The sequence below is a fragment of the Giraffa tippelskirchi genome, chromosome 11 (genome assembly GCF_054371585.1).
Source record: "Giraffa tippelskirchi isolate mGirTip1 chromosome 11, T2T-mGirTip1v1.2.pri, whole genome shotgun sequence".
NCBI classification, from domain to species: Eukaryota; Metazoa; Chordata; class Mammalia; order Artiodactyla; family Giraffidae; genus Giraffa; species Giraffa tippelskirchi.
In genome coordinates, this window is record NC_137285.1 from 35535878 (window position 1) to 35561969 (window position 26092).

Below are 26092 nucleotides of genomic sequence, written 5' to 3' on the forward strand. Positions count from 1 at the left end.
TCTCTATTTTTCTTAGGACAGATAAAATAGTTACTGTACCATGATCAGAAACACAAAGTTATGTAGGAGTTAGATTGAATTTACTTAAATTTAATATTATTTATGCACTATATATGCTGACATGGTAAAGCTGAGATATTGTATATTAAAACCATATATGTTAATAAATTATTTTTTTAGTTGAGTTTGTATCAAATTGATGTCTTGACATGAAAGTATTCTATAACATTTGGCTAAAAGTAAAAAAAATGACAATATATAAACAAAAAATAATAAAAACCTTTAGTATTTGGAATCCAAGAAGACCTAGAGAAATATAAAAGGAAAGAATGCTTTTACATTTCCAGGAAAGAGAAATAGAATATTTAATAGAAAAGTTTGTTATTGTGTTAGGTTAATTTTTTACTTGAGGATTCCAGCTGAGAGAGATTGGTTATTTTTTCCTTCTTTTAAATCTCGTTTGAATGAAATTTAATTCATGTCTATAACACTTAAGCTATTTGTAAATATTTTACTTTTGTAGCAACAACTCAAATATATATTAAGCACCTTCTGTGTATCAGACACTGTATATGGTAAATGAAGTGGTTAGAAGGGCTTCTTGCTACCTACCAAAACTCATAATTCAGTGAGAATAAACAAATGAGGTAGGAAAATGATTAGCATTTAGAATCTTGATGATTAATTGTATGTGAGAAATGAGAAAGAAGTTAAAGGTGATTAAAATTTTACTTTTAATTACTGGCAGTTCATTAAAACTAAACTAACTTTAGGAAGAGTTAGCGGATGAGAAGGAAAAGTAGGTTCGAGGTGGTAAAGCAGGTACCCACTTGGGACTTAGACTTGTGAAGTTTGAAATAGCTTTAGAACAGGATAACAGAAATGTCTAAAAGGGTGTTGAACACAAGTTTGTAGCTCTGAAGGGGGCTTTCCTGTAGCTCAGACGGTAAAGAATCAGCCGGGAATGCAGGAAACCCTGGTTCAATCAAGGGGGGGAAGATCCTCACGGGAAGATCCTCTGGAGAAGGGAGTAATAGTCCACTCCAGTATTCTTGCCTCAAAAACTCCATGGGCAGAGAAACCTGACGGGCTGCAGTCCATGGGGTTGCCAAGAGTCAGACATGACTGAGCGACTAACACTACTACTTCTACTACTACTTGCAGCTCAAGAGAATGGTCGTTTCTAGGGATGAAAAAATGGAAGTTGAGACCTTATGTTTAAGATTCTGCACAGTAGTCAGTAAAGAAGATTGACAGCGATGAGTGATCAATAAGAATAATAAGGGATTTTTCTGGGGCCAGGGAGTGTGCACAGGCACACTGTATAGCTAGCTGAATTGTAGTCAGCATGGTGCCCACATTGTTAAGTTCTAAAGAAATGTGTCCTTTTCTTTTCTTGGATGAATGAATTGTGGGGAAGGTTTGTATTATAATTTCTGAGAAAACAGTTTGGATTCTATTTCCTTCCTTGCCAGCCGCTCTCTCTTTTTAGGTTTTTTTGATCACCCAGGCATTTCTTACCTAGTACCTAATGCCAGTTTTCAAACTCTTTGAAGTACCTTCCCAAAATGGCCTTTTCTGTGTGCTAATGCTATACTTTTTATTAATTTTCAAGATGCTTTACTCACATTTCTATATGTAATTCTACCTCATGTGAGTTTGGGCTTTTATGAGCTTATTCCATAACATTTAACCATATTTAACACTTGGGTTAACTTGCCTTCCCTAGATATTTTGGAACTTATAAAAGCTGGATATCAATTGTAAAAGCCAAAAGTAACAGGCAGGTGTCAGACACATTTAAAAGCCCTTGAGAAGACTGGGAAAAAAACCAGTAGTGATTAAAGGGGCAAAATTGCAAGAGCATAATCTATGATTACTGTACTTGAATATGTGACTGGAATGGTGTAAAACACTAAAACAAAGAGATAAGTCAGGTTTAGTTTCCACTAGATTAATAGTACAGTCAGACATATTTTTACATGTATTTATGTTATTTTTGTTGTTTTATAAACTTAAGCACTTGAAATCTTTGTCATGGAAATATTAAAACTAACACTCCAATTTATGGTACTTTTGGTGGGTTTATTGGTCACCCTTATCAATGAGGCACTTATGTAGGCAGGTGAAATGTGGCAGGACTGTCATAACATAGTTATTTTGGTAAGTAAAACTAGAAAAGAAATAACCTTATCTAGTTTGATCAATCTTATCTATTCTAGGGATTTGTTATTCCTTTTTTTAAAAGGTACATAGTTTATGAGCAAATGTGAAATTCCATATGTATGTAACCCTTGTAAGTAGATACTATTAGTCTCTCAAAATTAGTTATCAATAAAATTCTTTTTTTCAAAGTAAGTCATGCTCAGTTCAGTTCAGTTGCTCAGTCGTGACCAACTCTTTGTGACCCCATGGACTGCAACATGCCAGGCTTCCCTGACCATCACCAACTCCCGGAGCTTGCTTAAACTCTTGTCCATCGAGTCGATGGTGCCATCCAACCATCTCATCCTCTGTACTCCTCTTCTCCTCCCACCTTCAATCTTTCCCAGCATCAGGGTCTTATCAAATGAGTCATTCTTGGCATCAGGTGGCCAAAGTATTGGAGTTTCACCTTCAGCATCAGTCCTTCCAGTGAATATTCAGGACTGATTTCCTTTAGGATGGACTGATTGGATATCCTTGCAGTCCAAGGGACTCTCAAGAGTCTTCTCTAACACCACAGCTCAAAAGCATCAATTCTTCAGCACTCAGCCTTCTTTAAGGTCCAACTCTCACATCCATACATGACTACTGGAAAACCCATAGCTTTGACTAGACAGACTTGTGTTGGCAAAGTAATGTCTCTGCTTTTTAATATGCTGTCTAGGTTGGTCATAGCTTTTCTTCCAAGGAGCAAGCATCTTTTAATTTCTTTGTGGCGATCACCATCTGCAGTGATTTTAGAGCCAAAAAATATAAAGTCTCTCATTGTTTCCATTATTTCCCATCTATTTTCCATGAAGTGATGGGACCATATGCCATGATATTAGTTTTCTGAATGTTGAGTTTTAAGCCAACTTTTTCACTCTCCTCTTTCACTCTCATCAAGAGACTCTTTAGTTCTTCTTCACTTTCTGCTGTAAGGGTGGTGTCATCTGCATATCTGAGGTTACTGATATTTCTTCTAGCAATCCTTCAATACTGTCCTTCAATACTTATTATCAGTTAATAATTTATGGGAAGTGAATGACAAAGGTTATTCATATTTCTCCTGGTGATCTTGATTCCAGTTTGTGCTTCATGCAGTCTGGCTTTTCACATGATGTACTCTGCATGTAAGTTAAATAAGCAGGGTGACAATATAAAGCCTTGACGTACTCCTTTCCAGATTTGGAACCAGTCTGTTGTTCCATGTCCAGTTCTAACTGTTGCTTCTTGACCTGCATACAGATTTCTCAGGAGGCAGGTCAAGTGGTCTGGCATTCCCATCTCTTGAAGAATTTTCCACAGTTTGTTGTGATCCACACAGTCAAAGGGTTTGGCGTAGTCAATAAAGCTGAAGTAGATGTGTTTCTGGAGCTCTCTTGCTTTTGCGATGATCCCATAGATGTTGGCAATTTGATCTGTGGTTCCTCTGCCTTTTCTAAATCTAGCTTGAACATCTGGAAGTTCACGGTTCATATACTGTTGAAGCCTGGCTTGAAGAATTTTGAGCATTACTTTGCTAGCACGTGAGATGAGTGCATCCAGTTGTGTGTGTGACTGGTGATGAAAGTAAAGTCCAATTCTGTAAAGAACAATATTGCATAGGAACCTGGGATGTTAGGTCCATGAATCAAGGCAAATTGGAAATGGTCAGACAGGAGATGGCAAGAGTGAACATCGACATTTTAGGAATCAGTGCACTGAAATTAACTGGAATGGGTGAATTTAACTCAGATGAGCATTATATCTACTACTGTGGGCAAGAATCCATTAGAAAAAATAGAGTAGCCATCATAGTCAACAAGACAGTCCAAAATGCAGTACTTGGATGCAATCTCAAGAACAACAGAATGATCTCTGTTCGTTTCCAAGGCAAACCATTCAATATCACAGTAATCTAAGAATATGCCCCTACCAGTAATACTGAAGAAGCTGAAGTTGAATGGTTCTGTGAAGATCTACAAGACCTTCTAGAATTAACTCCACAAAAAGATACCCTTTTCATTATAGGGGACTGGAATGAGAATGTAGGAAGTCAAGAGATACCTGGAGAAACAGGGAAATTTGGCTTTGGAGTACAAAATGAAACAAGCCAAATGCTAATAGAGTTTTGCCAAGAGAATGCACTGGTCATAGCAAACACCCTCTTTCAACAACACAAGAGAAGAGTCTACACATGGACATCACCAGATGGTCAACACTGAAATCAGATTGAATATATTCTTTGCAGCCAAAAACGAAGAAACTCTATACAGTCAGCAAAAAGAAGACTGGGAACTGACTGTGCCTCAGGTCATGAACTCCTTATTGCCAAATTCAGGCTGAAATTGAAGAAAGTAGGGAAAACCACTAGACTATTCAGGTAGACCTAAATCAAATCCCTTACGATTATACAGTGGAAGTGAGAAATAGACTCAAGGGATTAGATCTGATAGACAAAGTGCCTGAAGAACTATGGACGGAGGTTCATTACGTTGTAGAAGAGGCAGTGATCAAGACCATCCCCAAGAAAAAGAAATGCAAAAAGGCAAAATGTTTGTCTGGGGAGACCTTCCAAATAGCTGAGAAGCAAAAGGCAAAGGAGAAAAGGAAAGATATACCCATTTGAATGCAGAGTTCCAAAGAATAGCAAGGAGAGATAAGAAAGCCTTCCTCAATGATCAATGCAAAGATATAGAGGAAAACAATAGAATGGGAAAGACTAGAGATCTCTTCAAGAAAATAAGAGATACCAAGGGAACTTTTCATGCGGAGATGGGCACAGCAAAGGAAAGAAATGGTATGGACGTAACAGAAGCAGAAGATATTAAGAAAAGGTGGCAAGAACACACAGAAGAACTATTCAAAAAAGATCTTCATGACCTAGATAATCTCGATGGTGTGATCACTCACCTTGAGCCAGACATCCTGGAATGTGAAGTCAAATGGGCCTTAGGAAGCATCACTACGAACAAAGCTAGTGGAGGTGATGGAATTCCAGTTGAGCTATTTCAAATCCTAAACGATGATGCTGTGAAAGTGCTGCACTCAATATGCCAGCAAATTTGGAAAACTCAGCAGCGGCCACAGGACTGGGAAAGGTCAGTTTTCATTCCAATCCCAAAGAAGGGCAGTGCCAAAAAATGTTCAAACTAAGCCATGCTAGCAGCTATTTATTGAAAGTTAGACTTTGCCCTTGCCACCTGATCTCTTCCAACAAAAACCTTTGAATTTGAATTGCTGGTATTGTGTCTAGTCTTAAGAGGACATTTCCTTTTTTATTTACTCTTTTCTTTTCAGAACTTGAAAATCAGAGGACATACAGTTTTTAGAAAGAGTAGTATTAGTATTCTGGAAACTCAAATCCTCTATTTTCTGTCATTTAGTTTGTCTAGGACCTTTGGTATTTCACTTAACTTCTTTTGCTTTGTTTTCCTCAGGCTTTAAGTGAGATAGTTTAGCATAAATGATTCTCCTGAAGCTCTTTCACTAATAAAATTTTGTGAGTAGCTCACATAATGCTTGTATTCTAATCTGTTGCTTATCTTTTTCGCCTATTGGTGGCCAACCATTTGGGGCATTTTCTCTAATTGTCAGGAATAATGATTAAGAGGCTTCAGTATCCGTTCTGTCATCTACTAAATTGTGACTATGCAAATTACGTAACCTTTTTTTCACTTCAATATTTTTTTCTCTAAAATTATGATAAGAGTATTCACCTCACAGGTATGTTGTAAGCAGTTAGGGGGATAATGCATATTAAGCATTTAGCAATATTTCATAAAATTTGCTGATGCTAGTTGCTGTTTTCTTCTGTTTTTGAGAATTGGATGTATATTTGACCTCAAATAGAACAAAAAGTATAGAGGCACAGCTTATGATCCCTTAAGTTTTCTGTTAGAGTTAAAATAAAATGTATCTGTCTTTGAAACTGAATTTAATCTTTTGCAGTTTGTTGTACCAGAAAATAAGAAATTTTTGGCAATTGAACTTCAAATTCAAAATTACCTTCCTTCGTGATGATGACCTCATAAAGAATTTTGGATTCAGCCAGCAACATATTAAAAAGATCATACATCATGACCAAGTGGCTTTCTCCTAGGGGTGCAAGGATTCTTCAGTATTTGCAAATCAATAAGTGTGATACACCATATTAACAAATTGAAAGATAAAAACCGTATGATTATCTCAGTAGATGCAGGGAAAGCTTTTGACAAAATTCAACAACCATTTATGATAAAAACTGTCCAGAAAGCAGGAATAGATGGAACATACTTCAACATAGAAGCCATATGTGGCAAAACCACAGCAAACATTATCCTCAGTGGCAAAAAATTGAACATATTTCCTCTAAAATCAGGACAAGACAAGGGTGCCCACTCTCACCACTACTATTCAACATAGTTTTGGAAGTCCCAGTTGCAGCAATCAGAGAAGAAAAAGAAATAAAAGGAATCCAGATTGGAAAAGAAGTAAAACTCACTGTTTGCAGATGACATGATCCTCTACATAGAAAACCCTAAAGAAACCACTAAAAAATTACTAGAGCTAATCAATAAATATAGTAAAGTTGCAGAATATAAAATTAATACACAAAATTTCTTTGCATTCCTGTACACTAACAATGAGAAAACAGAAAGAGAAAGTAAGGAAACAACCCCATTCACCATTGCAACAAAAAGAATAAAATGCTTAGAAATCAGTTTCCCTAAAGAAGCAGAACACCTGTATATAGAAAACTATAAAACACTGATGAAAGAAATCAAAGATGACACAAATAGATGGAGAAATATACTATGTTCGTGGATTGGAAGAATCTATATAGTGAAAATGAGTATATTACCAAAAACAATCTATAGATTCAACTCAATCCCTATCAAATTACCAATGGTATTTTTCACAGAACTAAAGCAAATAATTTCACAATTTTTATGGAGACACAAAAAACCTTGAATAGCCAAAGCAATCTTGAGAAAGAAGTATGGAACTGGAGGAATCAACCTGCTTGACTTCAGACTATACTACAAAGCTACAGTCGTCAAGACAGTATGGTACTGGCACAAAGACAGAAATATAGATCAATGGAACAAAATAGAAAGCCCAGAGATAAATCTACACACTTTTGGACACCTTATATTTGACAAAGTAGGCAAAGATATACAATGGAGAAAAGACAATCTCTTTAACAATTGGTGCTGGAAAAACTTGTCAACCACCTGTAAAAGAATGAAACTAGAACACTTTCTAACACTGTACACAAAAATAAACTCAAAATGGATTAAAGATCTAAATGTAAGACCAGAAACTGTAAAACTCTTAGAGGAAAACATAAGTAGAACTCTCTGGCATAAATCACAGTAATTTCCTCTATGACCAACCTGCCAGAGTAATGGAAATGAAAACAAAAGGGACCTAATTAAAAGCTTTTGCACAAGGAAGGAAATTATAAGCAAAGTGAAAAGACAGTCTTCAGAATGGGAGAAAATTATAACAAACAAAGTAACTGACAGAGAATTAATCTCAAAAATATACGAGCAGCTCATGCAGCTCAATTCCAGAAAAATAACCCAATCAAAAAATGGGCCAAATAACTAAACCTGACATTTCTGCAAAGAAGATATAAAGATGGCTAACAAACACATGAAAAGATACTCAACATCACTCATTATCAGAGAAATGCAAATCAAAACCACAATGAGGTACCATCTCACACTGGTCAGAATGGCTGCCATCAAAACATCTACCAACAATAAATGCTGAAGTGGGTGTGGAGAAAAGGAAATCTTCTTACACTGTTGGTGGGAATGCAAACTAGTATAGCCACAATGGAGAACAGCGTGGAGATTTCTTAAAAATTTTGAAATAGAACTGCCATATGACCCAGCAATCCCACTGCTGGGCAGACACACTGAGGAAGCCAGAATTGAAAGAGACACATGTACCCCAATATTCACTGCAGCACTGTTTACAATAGCTAGGACATGGAGGCAACCTAGATGTCCATTGGCAGAAGAATGGATAAGAATGTCGTTGTCAGTTCAGTTCAGTTCAGTCGCTCAGTCGTGTCCGACTCTCTGCGACCCCATGAATTGCAGCACGCCAGGCCTCTCTGTCCATCACCAACTCCCGGAGTCTACCCAAACCCATGTTCATCGAGTCGGTGATGCCATCCAACCATCTCATCCTCTGTCGTCCCCTTCTCCTCCCGCCCCCAATCCCACCCAGCATTAGGGTCTTTTCCAATGAGTCAACCCTTCGCATGAGGTGGCCAAAGTATTGGAGCTTCAGCTTCAGCATCAGACCTCCCAATGAACACCCAGGATTGATCTCCTTTAGGATGGATTGATTGGATCTCCTTGCAGTCCAAGGGACTCTCAAGAGTCTTCTCCAACACCACAGTTCAAAAGCATCAATTCTGCGGCGCTCAGCTTTCTTCACCGTCCAACTCTCACATCCATACATGACCACTGGAAAAACCATAGCCTTGACTAGACGGACTTTTGTTGGCAAAGTAATGTCTCTGCTTTTAAACATGCTATCTAGGTTGGCCATAACCTTCCTTCCAAGGAGTAAGCGTCTTTTAATTTCATGGCTGCAGTCACCATCAGCAGTGATTCTGGAGCCCAAAAACGTAAAGTCTGCCACTGTTTCCACTGTTTCCCCATCTATTTCCCGTGAAGTGATGGGACCAGATGCCATGATCTTAGTTTTCTGAACGTTGAGCTTTAAGCCAACTTTTTCACTCTCCTCCTTCACCTTCATCAAGAGGCTCTTTAGTTCTTCTTCACTTTCTGCCATGTTGTACATATACACAATGGCATATTCCTTGGCTATGAAAAAGAATGGATTTGAGTCAGTTCTAATGAGGTGAATGATACTGGAGCCAATTATACAGAGTGAAGAAGTCAGAAAGAGAAACACCAATATAGTATATTAACACATATATATGGAATTCAGAAAGATGGTAACAACAACCCTGTATACAAGACAGCAAAAGAGACACAGATGTAAAGAACAGACTTTTGAAATATGTGGGAGAAGGCGAGAGTGGGACAATTTGTGAGAATAGCATTGAAACATGTATGTTACATATGTAAAATAGATGACCAGTGCAAGTTTGATACATGAAGCAGAGCACTCAAAGTTGGTGCTCTGGGACAACCCAGAGGTATGGGATAGGGAGAGAGGTGGGAGGGGGTTCAGGATAGGGAGATACATGTATATCCGTGGCTGATTCATGTCAATGTATGGCAAAAACCACCACAATATTGTAAAATAATTAGCCTTCAATTTAAATAAATAGATAAATTTTTTTTAAAAGTCATGCAAAATAAAGAATTTTGGATTCAGGAAACATCAGTTCAGTTTTTAGTACTTTTAATACCATGGCTTCTTGTGATATGATGACTCTATAGCATGAGAAAGTACATAGATGTGTATGAAAAGGAAAGCCTACCATTTCATAGTAAATATTTATATAATATTTTAAGTACTTAAAGAAAAGTCTTACTGTTCAGAAATGTTGAATGTTGACAAAAAGTGCATCTCTGAACCAGAGATAAGCAGTATAATCACTGGGAGTCCAGCCACTTTTATGAGGATTCTGCTGTTGATGGTCAGTTAGTAAAAGTTGGTAGAATTTTATTACTGGAAGCCCACACCTTTCATCCTTGTTACTCCTTCTAAAACAGCGGAACACAGAAGAGAAAGGAGATTTATCGTCAACTGGAGGAAGTGCCTAGTGCCAGATATCTGAAGGGAGATACAGACAGAGGCTGGGTGAATGGACACTTTGGAGGGTAACAAGGGTCATTGTCATTGTCCCAGTGTGATACTCTGAGTGACGGTTAGCAGTGTTGGTGGTCCTAAGATTTTGTCTATAGAAATTATCTGCTTTGACTGGAAGAGTGGCTGAGAAGAGCTCATTTGGCCCTGCCGATTCGTAGGGTCAGTGTCTACATGGCCAAGTCAAATGAGAGCAAGGAGCTGGAGAGCAGCATTTATATTGGAAACACTCAGATAATGTCATTGATTACATGATTCCCATTCCTTTTTTCGGGAATTATCATAGAGTCATAAAAAGAATAGCCCTGAGATCTTGCTTCTTGTCAGAGAGCCCTGCTGATCTAGTACTCGACTGTTCTGTCTTCAGTGCCTAGCACCATGTTTGATACATAGTAAAAATGTGGATGGATGTGTAGGTGGATGATGAATAAGATGTTTAACTATCATGTTTAGTCACAGTGTATACTGATGTGCAGTTTTTAGAATACAGAATGGCTTTAATTTTTGAAGCATAAATAGCACCCAGTAAAAATAAGCATGCAAGAGGAACTAACTTAATGAAAAGCAGGTTTTTGTTTTCTTCCTCTTTTTCTTTTATGTGTGTATTTTCTCTCTTATTGAAAGACATAGTCATGTGACTGGATTTATAAAGATGCTAAACAGTTGTTTTCTTTTCATGCAGGGGCCTGAATTAATGAACAAGTATGTTGGTGAATCTGAAAGAGCAGTTAGAGAGGTAAGATTATGCCTTAAAGTGGAACTCTGCATAGGAGAACCACACTTCTGTCCTCTAGTTTCCATTTTGTGTAGGGTTACAGATTTAGAATTTCCAAATCTAAATTCTAGTGGGATACTTTTTTCTTCAGGCAAATATTATTTTAAAATGTAGTTTTGGTTGTCTACAATACATAGTCTTTGTTTTTTAACATCATAATATTTCTAGCCTCTAGTTTTAGCAAATATATTTTTTAACAGCTGTCAGCATCTCATTAAAAAAAAAAGGATATGTTTATACTTAACAACTAACACATGATGTTAAAATGAGATTTAAATCCTTTAAACCAGGTAGTCCTTTAAATCAGATAAGCTTATTAGCATATGAAAATTTCGATATACTCTCCTTATTTTATTTACTTTACCTTTGACTAGTGATTTAGAAAATGCATTCCCCTTCTCTCTCTTAAATTTTAAAGTTAGTGATTGGCCTACTGATTACTTCATATTGCTGAAGCTGCGCAATTGGGAAATTCATGCAAAATCAAGGCACTGAAGTGGGGTAAACTATAGCAGTTTGACCATAAATTTTGGCTTTCCTAAACAAAGGCTGGCCTGCCTCACGTGGGCATCATGTATCTTCACAGATGCTGTTCAAGGACAAAAATACATAAATAGCAGTGGAATGGATTGTCTCCATTTATGAAATATGTGGGTACCAACCAAGAGTATTAGAGATCGGAATGCTTTGTTTTGCATCTGAGAAAAAGTTTTAAGTTACTTTTTGTTTCTTTTTTCTCTTTGAAATATAGATGATGGTGATCATATAAAATATTAACTGATAATGATAGCACCCTTCTTGATTAAAATATGAAAAAAGTGGTGCTTATTAATACTGTTTTGGTAACTGTGGTGTATTTTTATGGTCATCATAATTGTGACCAGAAAATGGGGGCCAGGTCACACAAATTTGGATTTCTTTCTGTCTGTACTGACTTTTTCTAGCCCACTTCTGCATATTGCCCCATGGCTGTCCAGCCAGTCTTTGATTTTGATAGCCTGATTGACTTTTGGTCTATCCAATCTATTCTCTTCCAAGTTTTAGCTACGTTTTTCCATATAGTCTTCAGAGAAGTGAGCAAGGCATGTGACTTTTAGGTTTATAGGTATTTTATATGCTAAACTTTGGCTGGTTTTATACATTATTATTTTTCTTTTAAACTTGTATTTATGATAGATAATAACAACTATCATTTACTGAGCTGTTACCATGTTCCAGGCATTATACTAAATGTATTGCCATCTTTTTAAATTCAGTTCTTAAACTCGAGGCCGACATTTATCATAATCTCCATTTTAGAGATATGGAACTTGAAGTTTAGAGAAGTAAAGTTATCCACTGGCAATCACACAGCTACTATGTGGCAGAGATGGGATTTTAACTGAGATTGTCTGATTACTTAAGCCAAATTGTCTCCTACACACCTCTAAGAACATGTATTGATGTCTTGTCTGTTTTCAAGTAAGCACCATGATAGAAGGTATTTTGCATCCATTATCAAGTGTGAATACATCTGTTACAGGTTGTATACAAAGTGATTGAGCTGGTTGACTGGTACATAATTGATTTGGTTCTAATAGTTTTCAAACTAAAACTAGTGATGGAGTTTTCTGAAGTTTGCTGATCTTTAGCTAATGTGACACTCTTTCCATCAGATCTTCCGGAAGGCGAGAGCAGTGGCTCCTTCCATTATTTTCTTTGATGAACTTGATGCCTTAGCAGTTGAAAGGGGCAGGTAAGAAATAATTAAGACTGCCACTAATTACTATATATTAGCAACTACAGTGTAGAGGAACCAGCACTTTTTATACAGATTTTATTTGTTAATATTATTAATACATTTAGCTTAAAAGAAAACTTTAAATTCACATATTTTTTTCTTATATTCTTAACATTATTTCATATTACCACTTTATTACTTCTGAGGTGAGATGAAACAAAAGGTTACAAATAGCTTAAGTTCACCTTGATGCAAAGGAAGAATAAGAAGTCAGAGAAGTTTGCTGAATTAGGGTGATCTGCCACATTTATGTGCTATCAGAGACATCTGTTTTTGGAGCCTAAAAAGGAACAGGATGGGAAACATTGTTAAATATGAACCAGATGGTAGGTGGAATATATAGCAGAGTTCTCATAAAATGCCTTTGAAATATACTGGTGAGAAACCAGACAAGATACTTGGTAGGAATAAACTGGTTTTTTAGGCATTTTGGCTCAGTAGGAATTGGCATATGTATTAGAGATGTTAATAATTTGCAGCCTCTAGATATCATTTTCTCTAATCGTCTTCATCATATTGTGAGTCCTTCCTTAGTAACTCATTCAAATAAATTCTATGTAGTTTCCTTTGCACAGAAAAATTTTGGTCAAGTTAGTTGACGCTTTGAAAACAAAGATAAGGCTGACTACGAAATATAATGTTAATAGTCCAAATAGAGAATTTCAGTTGTACTTTAGCTACACTAAGTCTTAATCAGTTTGGTTTTTATAGCCATAAGAATCTCATAGAATGATACTCTGTTTTCAGTTGTTTTTCTCCCTGTAGTTGTATAATGAGCCAACATTGCCTAGAAAGTTATTGTTTTGTCTAGTTAGAGTACTCTTACCTGAAAACTAAAACAAACAAAATCTCAACACATACGTTTTTGTTCTTTAGCCATTTGAATTGGACACAGTTTCTAGAAATTGGAAAACACATCTGTTGATAGATAGCAAAGTATAAAATTCCCCAAATACTAAACCAGGTTTAGGCATTGTTAAAGAAATAGAAAACATAGGAAAACGGGAAAATTTTTAAATTTCATAAACTATTAATTTTCTCTATAATTTTATGCATTGCTTTCATTTTTTTAATTTTCTATGATTACATTCAGATCAAACTCATATGACTAATCCAAAAAAGATAGTGCCTAAGAAAACTTTTTTCTTATCATGATTTAGATTTCCACATGTAAGATGTTTAACAAATTGAGCCATGAATTATAATATATGCTAGTCCATACTATCCAGGGTGTTAATTCAATTATTTTGACTATTTGAGTTTACTCAAATTAGCCATGAAACTGAGGATTGTAACCTACACATTGTAAATAGAGTATAGACATACCATTTGCTTAGCTTTAGAAATAGTTGTGCTTTCAGGAAGAGAGATTTCTGCTTATAAAAGTGTCTTATTTCATGCTTACAAAAGTATCTACTTATAACCATGATTGTCTCCTTTCCTCTACCCCATTTATGTGTCTGTGGAACTTGAAAAATAAGTAAGCCTGATATTTACTTCTCATTTTCTGTATGCCCATTTAAATTATGGGTGTGCTGGATAAGATTTTTTTGTCTGATTTCATTTTGTGAGTTGGAGGAAGTGTTGTAAGATTCCCTTTGTGAAGTACTCTAATGATCTCTGTAATATTTGGGAAAATTGAAAATGCTGTTGAAGCAGCGTAGCTCTTTGGAAGAAGATATGGTAGGGAGAAACTGCACTGAGGTAGGGAAGAGATTTGAATTATCCTGAGCTAATAATAATGTTGGGGAACATTTATTTACTGCTTACCATATTCTAGAAACTGTTTTAAGTGCTTTACAGATTAAAAAAAAAATCACAAAAAGGTCCCTGCATTAATGCAAAGCAGGTTATTGTACAGTTGGCTCCAGTATTCTGCCCTGCCTCCCAGCTAGCTTAAAATTTTACCTTTTTCAGGATTGTAGTTGGGAAGGGCCAGCACTCTGGGTAGTAAATTGTCAGTCAGTTTTGTCTTAGGCAACAGTTCTGTCCCCAGAGGTGGAGACATATAGGATGGTTCCCCATATACTATATTCTCTTGGCCCAGACTCCTCTGACTGAGGGAATGGCCACTAGACTATTCCAGGGATTCCTAGAAAAGCTTTCTCTTTCTCGAATGTTCCAGCTAGTCACTGGATCCTGAATCATCCTCAGCAGCTGCCATTAATTGCCTGGTCATTCCAGACTTCAAGCAGAACTAGAAATTTGAAACTAGAAACATATTTCTGAAGGTTAGAGTCACTGACTGCAGAGGCCCATCTTATTTATTTAACTTACAAATAACATCACTCTCTTTGGATTTCACTCACCATGTTATGGCCTTTTGTTTATATTAACCTCTAATCATCACCACAACTCCAGGAGGAGTAGGTACTATTTTCATCTCCAATTTACAGGTGAGAAAACTTAGGCATGTAGATCCATAACTGCTTTATTCAACGTCATATATCACAAGTAGCAGAGCTGAAATTTGAATTTAAGTATTTCAACTCCAGAGCAGATACTCTGAGCCACTTTTGCCACTTTTTGATTTGACTATCACACCACAGATCTCAGGATTCCATGTCTAAGTAGTTAGTTAACTAACCTTTCAAGATTGTATTTATTGTGTGTTCTCTTTGTGAGCCTGTGAGTCTAAGACTCCTTTGCAGCATTCATCCATTCACTTGTTAAGTAAATGTTTATTGAGCGCTCTTTCTGCAGTAGGCTTTGCATGGGCAATAAAACAGAGAACAGAACCTAAAGCAATTACCTTAACCTCTTTAAGCTTTAGTTTCATATGTAAAATGGAGATAGTAGTAATAAATTCTAGGTTGGTGGAATTAAATACATGTAAAGTGCTTTATGTAGTACCTGGCATTTAGTAACTGCTTAAAAAACTCGTTTCTTATAATTTCTGCATTGATATTCTTGTAATAATGATCATTTCCATATAAATAGAAATACAATAATAGAGATAGAAATGAGTCCCACAACAAGATCTACAGTGTAGTGGAGGATAGTGAAGCATTTGGGAAATTAGAAAGAGTATTCTACAGGTGACAGGCACTATGGCATTTCAGCAATCTAATTTGCTATTAGTTGTAAGACATACCATTATTTTACATACCATTGCTGAAGAAAAATGCAGCCCTAAACTGTGAAATGGTACTGAGAAATCAACAACTCCAAGGAATATCCTGATTTCAAAAGTTTTAATATGAAAAAAGTTTGTATTTTGGAAATAAAGGAAAGGCATTATTATTTGGGAGAAAAAGAAGATCTATTGTGTTTTATAAAACTAAGGCTACCATATAAAAATACTTGATACATTGTTTTATGAGTAGAGTATTAAAGACATGGTTAAATATATGGAAAAATGAAAAGCTTAAGTGCTCTGTTAAAAGCTGACTGACGTAGTCTGTGAAGTATTAGAGAATCTGTGATATTAATAACTGTTTTCTTGTACAGCTGTTTCTGCACTTAAAGTCCTGAATTGATTTCCATTTGGAGTGGTTGGGGGGGGGGGGGTAAGTTCTGAGCCAGCTTTCATTGAAAATGAAAATTCCAGGCTTAGTAACATTTTGAAACGAGCTCTGAGTGTTAGAGTAATGGTCAGGAAATGGGGTAGCCTCTTTTGCAGTATTTCCAGATTTCAGGAACTTCAGTGAATTCATGACACTGAACACTATAGAAGAAATTTTTGTAGGCATCATTCTATAAATGACACTTTTCAAAGAGGGTTATAAATTTTTAAATGTGATTTTATAGCAGTATTTGGGCTTCCCAGGTGGCTCAGTGGTAAAGAATCCACCTACCAATGCAGGAGACACAGTGAGTTCAATCCCCATGTTGGGAAGATCCCTAGAGGAGGGAATGGCAACCGACTTCAGTATTCTTGTCTGGAAAACTCCATGGACAGAGGAGCCTGGCAGGCTGTAGTCCATGCGTTCACAAAGAGTCTGACATGACTGAGCACACCTGCATGCACTTGGTGGTAGTTAAAATTTCATAAGATCATAAAATTTTGTAGCTGAGAAAGTTCTTAGAAATCATCTAGTACAACCTTTTATTTTTTAGAAGGAATAGAAGCCCCTAGAATTTAAGAGAAGAGGCGCATAACTCCTTTGTGGCCTAGACAAGGCTAGAGCTTATGTCCTCTAATTTAGTGCTCGTTGGATGATAATACTACTGCCTCTTAAACTATCAGGGTTTGGGATAGAAAAAGTATGTTCATACCAGGGTAAAACTTATCATCTATCTAAAGATTTAAGCAATATTTTTTATGTAAGAAACTTGAGCAGTAACAACTTACTGAATACTTTTAACTATTATTACTTTGTATATCTCTGTTTCAAGTTGCTAAATTCATTGCCTATTTCCTGTTATGCAGTTTTTTCTAATTTATACTTAATCGTCTCATAGTTTTTACATTGTTGAACTTTTAATATTAAACAAATGCTGAAAGAAGCAGAATAAAAGAAGAAATGGAACATGTGTAACTGATTTTTCATTATAAGAATTTTATGAAGTATAGCAGATTTCTATGAATATTTTGTGTTTTGCATTTTGTCTAAGCATTCTGGCTGAGTACTATAAAATGGATTAAAGGTAAGACTTTTCCTGGAGATGGCCTGATGCAGCATTTTACTAGGAATTGGGACTTATTTCTTGTTCTAGGACATGTTAAGTCTCTTGTAGCTATCTTGGTTTTAAAATGAAAATTTGCTTGCATTTTGCATGCACAAAGAAAATTATCATAAGTAATGCTTGTGTTCAGAGCAGTATATGTTTGGCTAGCCTTCCTTGGGTCTTTTTCACACCTGAATATTGACCTTGAGAGTATGGGAGGTAGGTTTTAATAAGCAAATTCAGATGTCTGCCATTTGGGATTCTTTATGACATTTGAAAATTGTACTAGAAAAAAATTTTGAAATGTAAATTGGATATATCAACTGTTGGTCTATAATTTAAAGATCATATGAAGGGATGATAGGGGATTTTATTTTACTAAAGGAGTTGAAAGGAAATACATATCATTTTTGTGAAAGTTTTACTATTGAAAAATAGAATCAGTGTCATATTAGCATCATGGTGGTGAGATTTCTTGAAGATGAGGGTTAACAGTGTTTTCTGAAACAGGCTAGTTTGTAAATATTTTTTGCTTTTTTTGGCCATACAGTTTCTATTGGAGCTATTCATCTCTTTTGCTACCATGCAAAAGGAGCTACAGAGAATATGTAATCAAATAAAAAACAGTTGGCTGGCCAGATTTAGACTGTGGCTATAGTTTCCTGACCTGTTTTAAGATGTCATCAAGTCTCTTCAGTGCATGGCACTGTGACTTTTGAAGGGGGGTAATTTGGAAAAGGGGCTTGACTTCTGAAGGGAAAAGAAAATTAATCTCTTGGAAAAGTCTAATCTTAGTACTTTCTGTAGCTGAACATTTTTTTTCCATTGTTGTGTTGCCTTTATCTCTAGCAGATAATAAAGTTTTAAAATCATTTCATTATGTTAGTGATTAGACATTTATTCTTAAACTTGAAGTTGGTTTTGATTTCCTAGGATGTCAGTTTTATGGATTTTGTTTCCTACTGCAGCTTTGAAAGTCAGCCAAGAATATTTCTCAGTCCATAAAACATTTTCACTATGCTATTCTCCAGCTAGTTCTCAATGATCTGTGGAAATAAAGGGCAAAGGCAGCATGGGAAATGGGAATCCAAAGAATTCCCTTCACTTCATCTTCAGCATTAATTATAGCTCCCAGTTTCTTTACAAATAATAAATTGGACTAGTATTATACCTTTCTGTTTAGAGGCATTCTACTAGAGGTATCAATACTTTTCTGAATTGCTAATATTTTTATTGGAATGAATGAATTAAATAACGTAGGTGTTCTATGTTACCAACAGAGACTAACAGAATTTTGAAACTAGAAGGACCTGTATACTATCTAATTTAATTCCCTTATTCATATATGCCAATAATTATGACACCCTCAAGGGAACAGTAGCATCTTTATCCTCTTACTTCAGGTGTCCAGCAATGTCTAACAGAGAAGCACCCAGACATTTAGTTTTTGAATAAGGGAATGAAGCTTACAGAAACCAGAGATTAGGTTCAATCAGCTGGTTGTTAGCAGAATCTGATTCACCATGTGTTAGTATCATTTATGAACTAATTTTACTTTAAAATTAAACACCGGGACAGTCTTTTGGAGTTTTGTCACTTGCATTATTTTCATAGAAGCATTATCATCTTTATTATAAAGAATTGTTTGTAAGCTATGGAATACATTCACTTGTCAAAGAGCTCCAAAAAGAATTAACAAAGTGCTGACTGATGTGTTTTTCTCAAAAAATTCAATAGTTTTTGTACACAGTAACTAAGTGAGTCTGGACTCAGAAAACTTTGTCAATTGTGCTAAGGGTACAGAAACGATAAATATTCTTTTCAATGTAGCTGATACCAACACTATTCAAATCTAACAGAGGATAACAACATAGATACTTAACTACAGTGAGAAAACATTTTGAAAGACTATGGACGTCCTTGTTATACTAATTAATTTTGTAGAGAGATCACCATGTTACCCTCTGCCAGAAGGTCATCCAGTCACACTTAGTGTAGGGGAATCAAATTGAGTCTTTTCTCATGCATTCAAGTCATTGGGTTCCAAATTCTGTGTGTCTGTAATCACACTTAGAGCGTTGTAAATGAAGATCCTGAATCAGTATCCACCTACCCCCTACACCCCCCACCTCCACAAAAAAAAAGGTTCATTCAGAAGACTGGAAAAGAGGATAGAAGTAATAGATGATGAGAACTTCTTTTGGTATAGATCTAAGAAGCCAAGGACATGGAGATTTTCTTTTCATTCAGTTTCTTGAACCAAGAAATTCTACATCTGAGCAGTCATACAGTATATTGGTTTTTTTCCATTTTAGAAGGTTTGCAATTTTTTAAAAAGTCATTTTTAAAGTATAAAAATATCTGAGCAATATAAAGATCTCCTTATCTGGAAATTTTTGCTATTCAAAATATATTGTGCCTTGAGGACTCTGAGGAGCCAAACTCGTACTGCATTTGAACAGCTAGTATATAGTTAAGAATAAAATGTAAAGAAGTCTCATTACCCGTGTGTAGTAATTTCCTTCTAATACATCTTGTATAAACAAAGTGTTTCTTAGTAGTTTATTGATTAGGCTCTGTTTTGGGCATCATTATGAAAGACTTAGAGGAGTAGTTTTTATCTTACACTTAATCTTAGCCAAAAGGCCAAAAAGCAGTTTTTACCTTAGCATTATGTTGGTGGTTTTCACGGAAAAGTTTAAGGAAGTTTGATGCTTTCTACCATGTTTTAAGTAAAGCTAAGTAGGGAACTGACAATGTGTATCTGCTGACCTGCTTTAACTTCTGAAGATCTTTAATCATACACCATGTTCATGTTTTATTTCAGTAACATTTATGTACCACACATTCCATTTTCAGTTTAATTGGTTAAAATAACTTGTGAAAGGTTATACACATCTCCAGTAACCAAGGTACAGTGGTGATAATAGTTATAACAATTATTATTATAATTATCTATTGATCTTTTCTTTGTGCTATTATGCTAAATCTTTTATACATTTTATTCAATTTTGAGAATGCCATGGGTCTTTCCATGTTTGATTGAGACAACTGAGGCTCAGAGAAGTATCTCTTACACAAGATTACACAAAGAGAAAAGTGGTAAAGCTGGCAATTGAGCCCAAGCTTACTGAGTATCATGGTTGTTTAGTTATTAAGTCGTGTCCAACTCATGCAACTGCATGGACTGTAGCCTGCCAGGCTCCTCTGCCCATGGGATTCTCCAAGCAAGAATACTGGAATGTGTTGCCATTTTCTTCTCCAGGAGATCTTCCCAACCCAGGGATCAAACCCGGGTCTCCTACATTGCAGGCAGATTTTTTTACTGACTGAGCTACGAGGGAAGATTCACTGAGTATCATATCTTAGCTCTTTCCCAAATTCAAAGCAACCTTCCCAATAAGTACTAATCAGTGAAGATTTTACTGGAGTGATTTGTAAAACTTTATATTATATAATCATTTATTATAATCACTATAAAATTTTAGTTTTCCTTGTCACCATTTCTAGATCTATGGCACTTAAGAAAATGACACATGTTTATAAGCATTTTTTATGCTTCAGTTTTTAGCTTGTCAGAAAATGTTTGAACTTATATGTGTTAATTTTACTTATTTTCCTTTTGTTGTATTATGTTTATAACAGCAGCATAGGGAGGGCCAAGACTGTGGAAAGTTCCCTTAGAAAATTGCTTTTTGTAGAGGGTAAATTGAAGTGTGATTTTAAGAATCACTTGTTCCTCTGTTTGAGTCAAAACTATAGAAGTGTAATGAGCAAAACTATACAAATGTAATGTAATGCCTATGTTAGCTTGGAATTTTTACTGTGAAATCATGACAAAATGAAAAATACATTTATGTCATTCTCTGTGTTAATAGTTTATACAAAGCTGCAGTTATTCAGAGCACATGCAGCTTACACAGCTCTCGGACAGCTGGTGAAGATAACTCATTATATTAATATATGTCTGTCTGCTTTTATAGGATATGTTGTTAATCTAAAGTAATTTATTTACTATTAGGTTCAACCTGAATATTGACCATAATATGACAGCATAGATATCCTATAGTGGTCAGGTGTAATATTCAAGGCATTATTGAATTTTGATATTCCTTGATCTTGGATTTTGGTGTCAGACATTAATTTGGGGAAATTCTCAGTCATTATGGCTTCAAATATGTTCTACTCTGTCTTCTCTTTTTGGTATTTTAGATACACATATATTACATATTTTGTTGTCCACAGTCCTTGGATATTCTTTTCTGGATTTTTTTTTTTTCCACTGTTTTCTTTAGTCCAGTTTTCTCTTTGCTTTTCCATTTTGAATGTTTCTGTTGATTAAAACACAGAGATTATTTCCTCAGCCCTGTGTAATCTACCAATGAACCCAGTAAGGGAATTCTTTTTTTCTGTTACAGTGTTACATCTCAGCGTTTCTCTTTGAGCCGTAGAATTTCCATTTCTCTGCTTATGTTGCCCTTTTCTTGCATGTCGTCTACTTTGTCCACTAGAGCCCTTAGCATATTCAGTTCAGTTCAGTCACTCAGTCGTGTCCGACTCTTTGCGACCCCATGAATTGCAGCACGCCAGGCCTCTCTGTCCATCACCAACTCCTGGAGTCTACCCAAATCCATGTCAGTGATGCCATCCAACCATCTCATCCTCTGTCTTCCCCTTCTCCTCCTGCCCCCAATCCTACCCAGCATTAGGGTCTTTTCCAATGAGTCAACTCTTCGCATGAGGTGCCCAAAGTATTGGAGTTTCAGCTTCAACATCAGTCCTTCCAACGAACACCCAGGATTGATCTCCTTTAGGATGGATTGATTGGATCTTGCAGTCCAAGGGACTCTCAAGAGTCTTCTCCAACACCACAGTTCTAAAGCATCAATTCTGCGGCACTCAGCTTTCTTCACCGTCCAACTCTCACATCCATACATGACCACTGGAAAAACCATAGCCTTGGCTAGACGGACTTCTGTTGGCAAAGTAATGTCTCTGCTTTTAAATATGCTATGTAGGTTGGCCATAACCTTCCTTCCAAGGAGTAAGCGTCTTTTAATTTCATGGCTGCAATCACCATCAGCAGTGATTAGCATATTAGTCATAGTTTTAAAAAATTACTGGTCTGATAATTCCAGCATTCTCACTGATTCTCTGGTTCTGATGCTAGCTCAATTTCTTCCAGCTGTGTTGGTTTGCCTTTTATTCTGCCTTGTTTTTTTCTTGATAGACATGGTTTACTGGGTAAAAGGAACTGTGGCCAAGTAGGCCTTTAGTAGTATAGTAGTAAGTGAGCACACAGTGAGAAGGTGTCAGTTACCAGCCAGAGAAAGAGTTCTCACCTGACCATGCTGGCCTCTTGATCTTGGACTTACCAGCCTCCAGCGTGTGATAAATACAATTCTATTGTTTATAAACCACCTGGTCTGTGATATTTTGTTATAGCAGCCTGAATGGATTAGGTACCCGGGTCTCACATTTCTGAGGGATCTAAAAAGAATTGTTAATTTTTCAATTTATAGAGCTTTTTACTTGTTAGGAAGGAGTTAAGACTTCTAAGATTCTTACTTTATACTGGACTGGAAAACAGACCAGTACTGCCCAGTTGGGGCTACCCTGATAGCTCAGTTGGTGAAGAATCTGCCTGCAATGCAGGAGAGCCCAGTTTGATTCCCGGGTTGGGAAGATCAACTGGAGAAGGGATAGGCTACCCACTCCAGTGTTCTGGCCTAGAGAATTCCATGGACTATATAGTATATAGTCCATAGTCCACTATATATACTATATATAGTATATAGTCCATGGGGTCACAAAGAGTTAGACACCACTGAGCAACTTTCACTTTCACTGCCCAGTTGTAACCTGTTTTCTATATTGTAGCCACTGTGGTCCTCAGAAACATAAATCTGATCTTGTCATGTCTCTACTTGAAACTTCCTATCCACTTCAGGTTAAAATCCAAGCTCAGTAATTTGGATAATAAAGCCTTTGTCATACACCCTTGGTTTATCTTTCTCTGCTGATCTTTTACATTTTTACATTACTGCTATGCTGTGCTATTCTGAAGTGGTTTCCATTTTCAGTGTTCTCTCTCTTCCCTCTATTTTTTGACTGTCTGGTCTCCACTCATTTTTTTAGGTTGTAGGTTAGAAACCATCTCCTCTGGACAGCTCACCTTAACTCTCCCAAGACCTGGTCCTGTGACCTTCCATAGCACCTTGTAGCGTAGTACCACAACTAATTATTAGCAAAGTAGATATAATTATAGGCCTCAGATGTAATCAGTTGGCATTCTTAAATATTTATATGCTTGTAGTCATCATGCAGGAGCCCTAGAGCTTTTGCTAGCAATGCTCCTATCCAACATTTGGAAAAGTTTTATCATGGAGCGTTTTTGGAAAGATAGGTAATCCATTTATTCAAAATGTTCTAAGTTTATTTTTAAGTAGAATCAGGTCAGCAAATTCATATACCTGCCAATTGTTTACTTGCAGGAATTAGTGCTAACTAAAACAAATCTCATTGGCTTCTCAGATTCTGCTTGCTTGCTCACAAACTTTTTTGGCATTGGGAAAGACCATTTAATAAATTGACAGTGTAATTTATATAATAACCTGGAAGAACCAACCATTTAATTTAACTGATAGTAATGATTTATATAACAACCTCATGTGTTTGATTAGTGTGAATTAGAGGCTGTTCTGTGTGTCAAGATTTGGAACTTGTAATGCATGCTGAGATCTAAATTCTTCTGTTTAGAGATCCTGATTACTTTATTACTAAATGTATTATGTGATGATTGTATGAACACTAAGCTGTACTTGCTGTCATGCTAAGACAAGAGAGTGTGGTTTTCTACCCTCTTTCCCTCTTTACCTCCTCTCCCACTCTGAACTGCATCTGATTGAATTTACACATTTACTACATTTACAGTGTTTCACTCTATAATTGTCCACCCAGATGTTTATTGTGTATTTCCAAGTTCTGAACAGATTTTAGTAAATTCCATCTAGTGCTAATGAGAATTATTATTTTGAGGCCTTGATTGTGTAATATCAGGATTTTGTTCACTATTAAGACCTGTTGGGTTTACTTCTTAAGAACAGATAGTCAGTAATTTTTTTGTGATCAAAGGAAATGAGATTAAAGTATAGTTTGTCCAGGAGTGGCTTTGTAATTGACCTAGGACATGAACAAAAGCAACAAAATAAAATGCTTTTTTTTGCCTGTCTCTCCAGATATGTGTATTGTGGTGACTCCTTATCTGCTAATATGTTTAAATATACTCTTAATATTTATGAAAATATCAAGATAGGTCAAAAATACCCCATTTGTTATACATTTGTAAGGAGTTTTCTGTCTCATGTGAGCTCTGAACTTCATGTGACAATGAATCTGTATCTTACTCGTTTGTTTGTTCCCACTTCTTGTCAGTTTAATTGCCATATAAAATGTAAATATCAATTAAGTTAAGTAATTATGTATTTGATGAACCTTTAAAAAATAATCTTATATCTTACTTCCCAGATCTTTTATATTTGATGATTTTTAGCATTTCATTATTGGGGAGAAAATAATCATGGTTGATGATGGAGGAAAAGAAATTATTTCAATTTAGTTCTTGAATATGATAATTAAACAAGTAGTGAATTTTGAAGCATGCGTTTTATAATTTGAAAAAGACATAATGTTTCTTGGTACAGAATATACAGTCTTTTTAAAATAGTGGAGTGTTTGGGGATAGGTAAATAGATTTTTAAAACTATATTTGTAAAAATCAGTTCTCCAGGTGCTGGAAATGTAGCTGATCGTGTCTTAGCTCAGCTCTTGACGGAAATGGATGGCATTGAACAGTTAAAGAATGTGACAATTTTGGCAGCTACCAATCGTCCAGATAGGATAGACAAGGTAAGGAAAGAAGGCAGTGTGGGCATTGTATAATCAAGAACTGGATCATTTGATTATATTGGGTTCTCTTTTTTTTTTCTGTCAAACTACTTTTTAATCAGTTTGTCATTTAGAGGATACTAAAAGATCTTAAACTAAAGGAAATGAAGAGAACAGAGAAAAGGTTTTGTTTATGTTTTTATTACTTATGGTTTGGTATTAATGAAACAATTTTATTATCCCTTGAGTTTCCCCTCCCTCATTGTTGCATTAAACTCTCAGTATAGTTCCCTTTGGTATTGAAGTTCTGAAATTTGTTTTGTGTTTCATCTGATTTATTTTGAGAAGTTGTTTTTTAAATATTTTCATTCATATTAAGATCAAATTCTGTGTATTCACTAACTAGTTAGACTCAAGTTATTTTCAACAGTTTTCTAGAAGTCCTGACCTAGCAATTGCTCTCAGAGTAATTAGAATCAAAATGATAATGGGTTTTATTTCTCTTAAGAAGTTATTTAGACTATACCATTAAATTAAGCTATATAGGTGCAAAATTAATACTGTCTGGTTGATGTGAAGAGCTGACTCATTTGAAAAGACCCTGATGCTGGTAAAGATTGAGGACAGGAGGAGAAGGGGACGATAGAGGATGAGATGGTTGGATGGTATCACCGACTCAGTGGATATGAGTTTGGGTGAACTCCGGGAGTTGGTGATGGATAGGGAGGCCTGGCGTGCTGCGGTTCATGGGTCACAAAGAGTCGGACACGACTGAGCGACTGAAATGAACTGATTGCTACCACTATTTTTCCCCCAAGTCATGTTTTAACAAATGAGTTCACTTAAATTTTAAGTGCCTAATTTATACTTAATGTATAATTTTTTAACAAGGATCTAAATTGAGAGTAAAAATTTACTCCCTGGGCATCAACCAGTTTCTCAGCTTTTGTTAATGTTATTGCCTCATGTACATGACCTTATAAGCTTTTCCTCCTTGTGCACATATATACAGACTTTCAGTTTTAAATATGGGATTTTTAAAAAAATCATCTTTTTGAAAATATGAAGGTAGGTTTTATATGGGAAGA

At 35.9% G+C, this 26092-nt stretch overlaps 1 protein-coding gene across 4 annotated transcripts in view; it reads left to right on the forward strand.

Annotated features, from left to right (window-relative positions):
* The window catches only part of AFG2A (AAA ATPase AFG2A), a 328990-nt gene that overhangs the window by 86304 nt on the left and 216594 nt on the right, over positions 1–26092 (forward strand). For all 4 annotated transcript variants that reach the window (XM_081544859.1, XM_081544858.1, XM_081544860.1 and 1 more), the window contains 3 exons: positions 10634–10687; positions 12382–12461; positions 24899–25025. In XM_081544859.1, coding sequence (XP_081400985.1) covers positions 10634–10687; positions 12382–12461; positions 24899–25025 — 261 coding nt within the window. The remainder of the gene's footprint in view (positions 1–10633; positions 10688–12381; positions 12462–24898; positions 25026–26092) is intronic.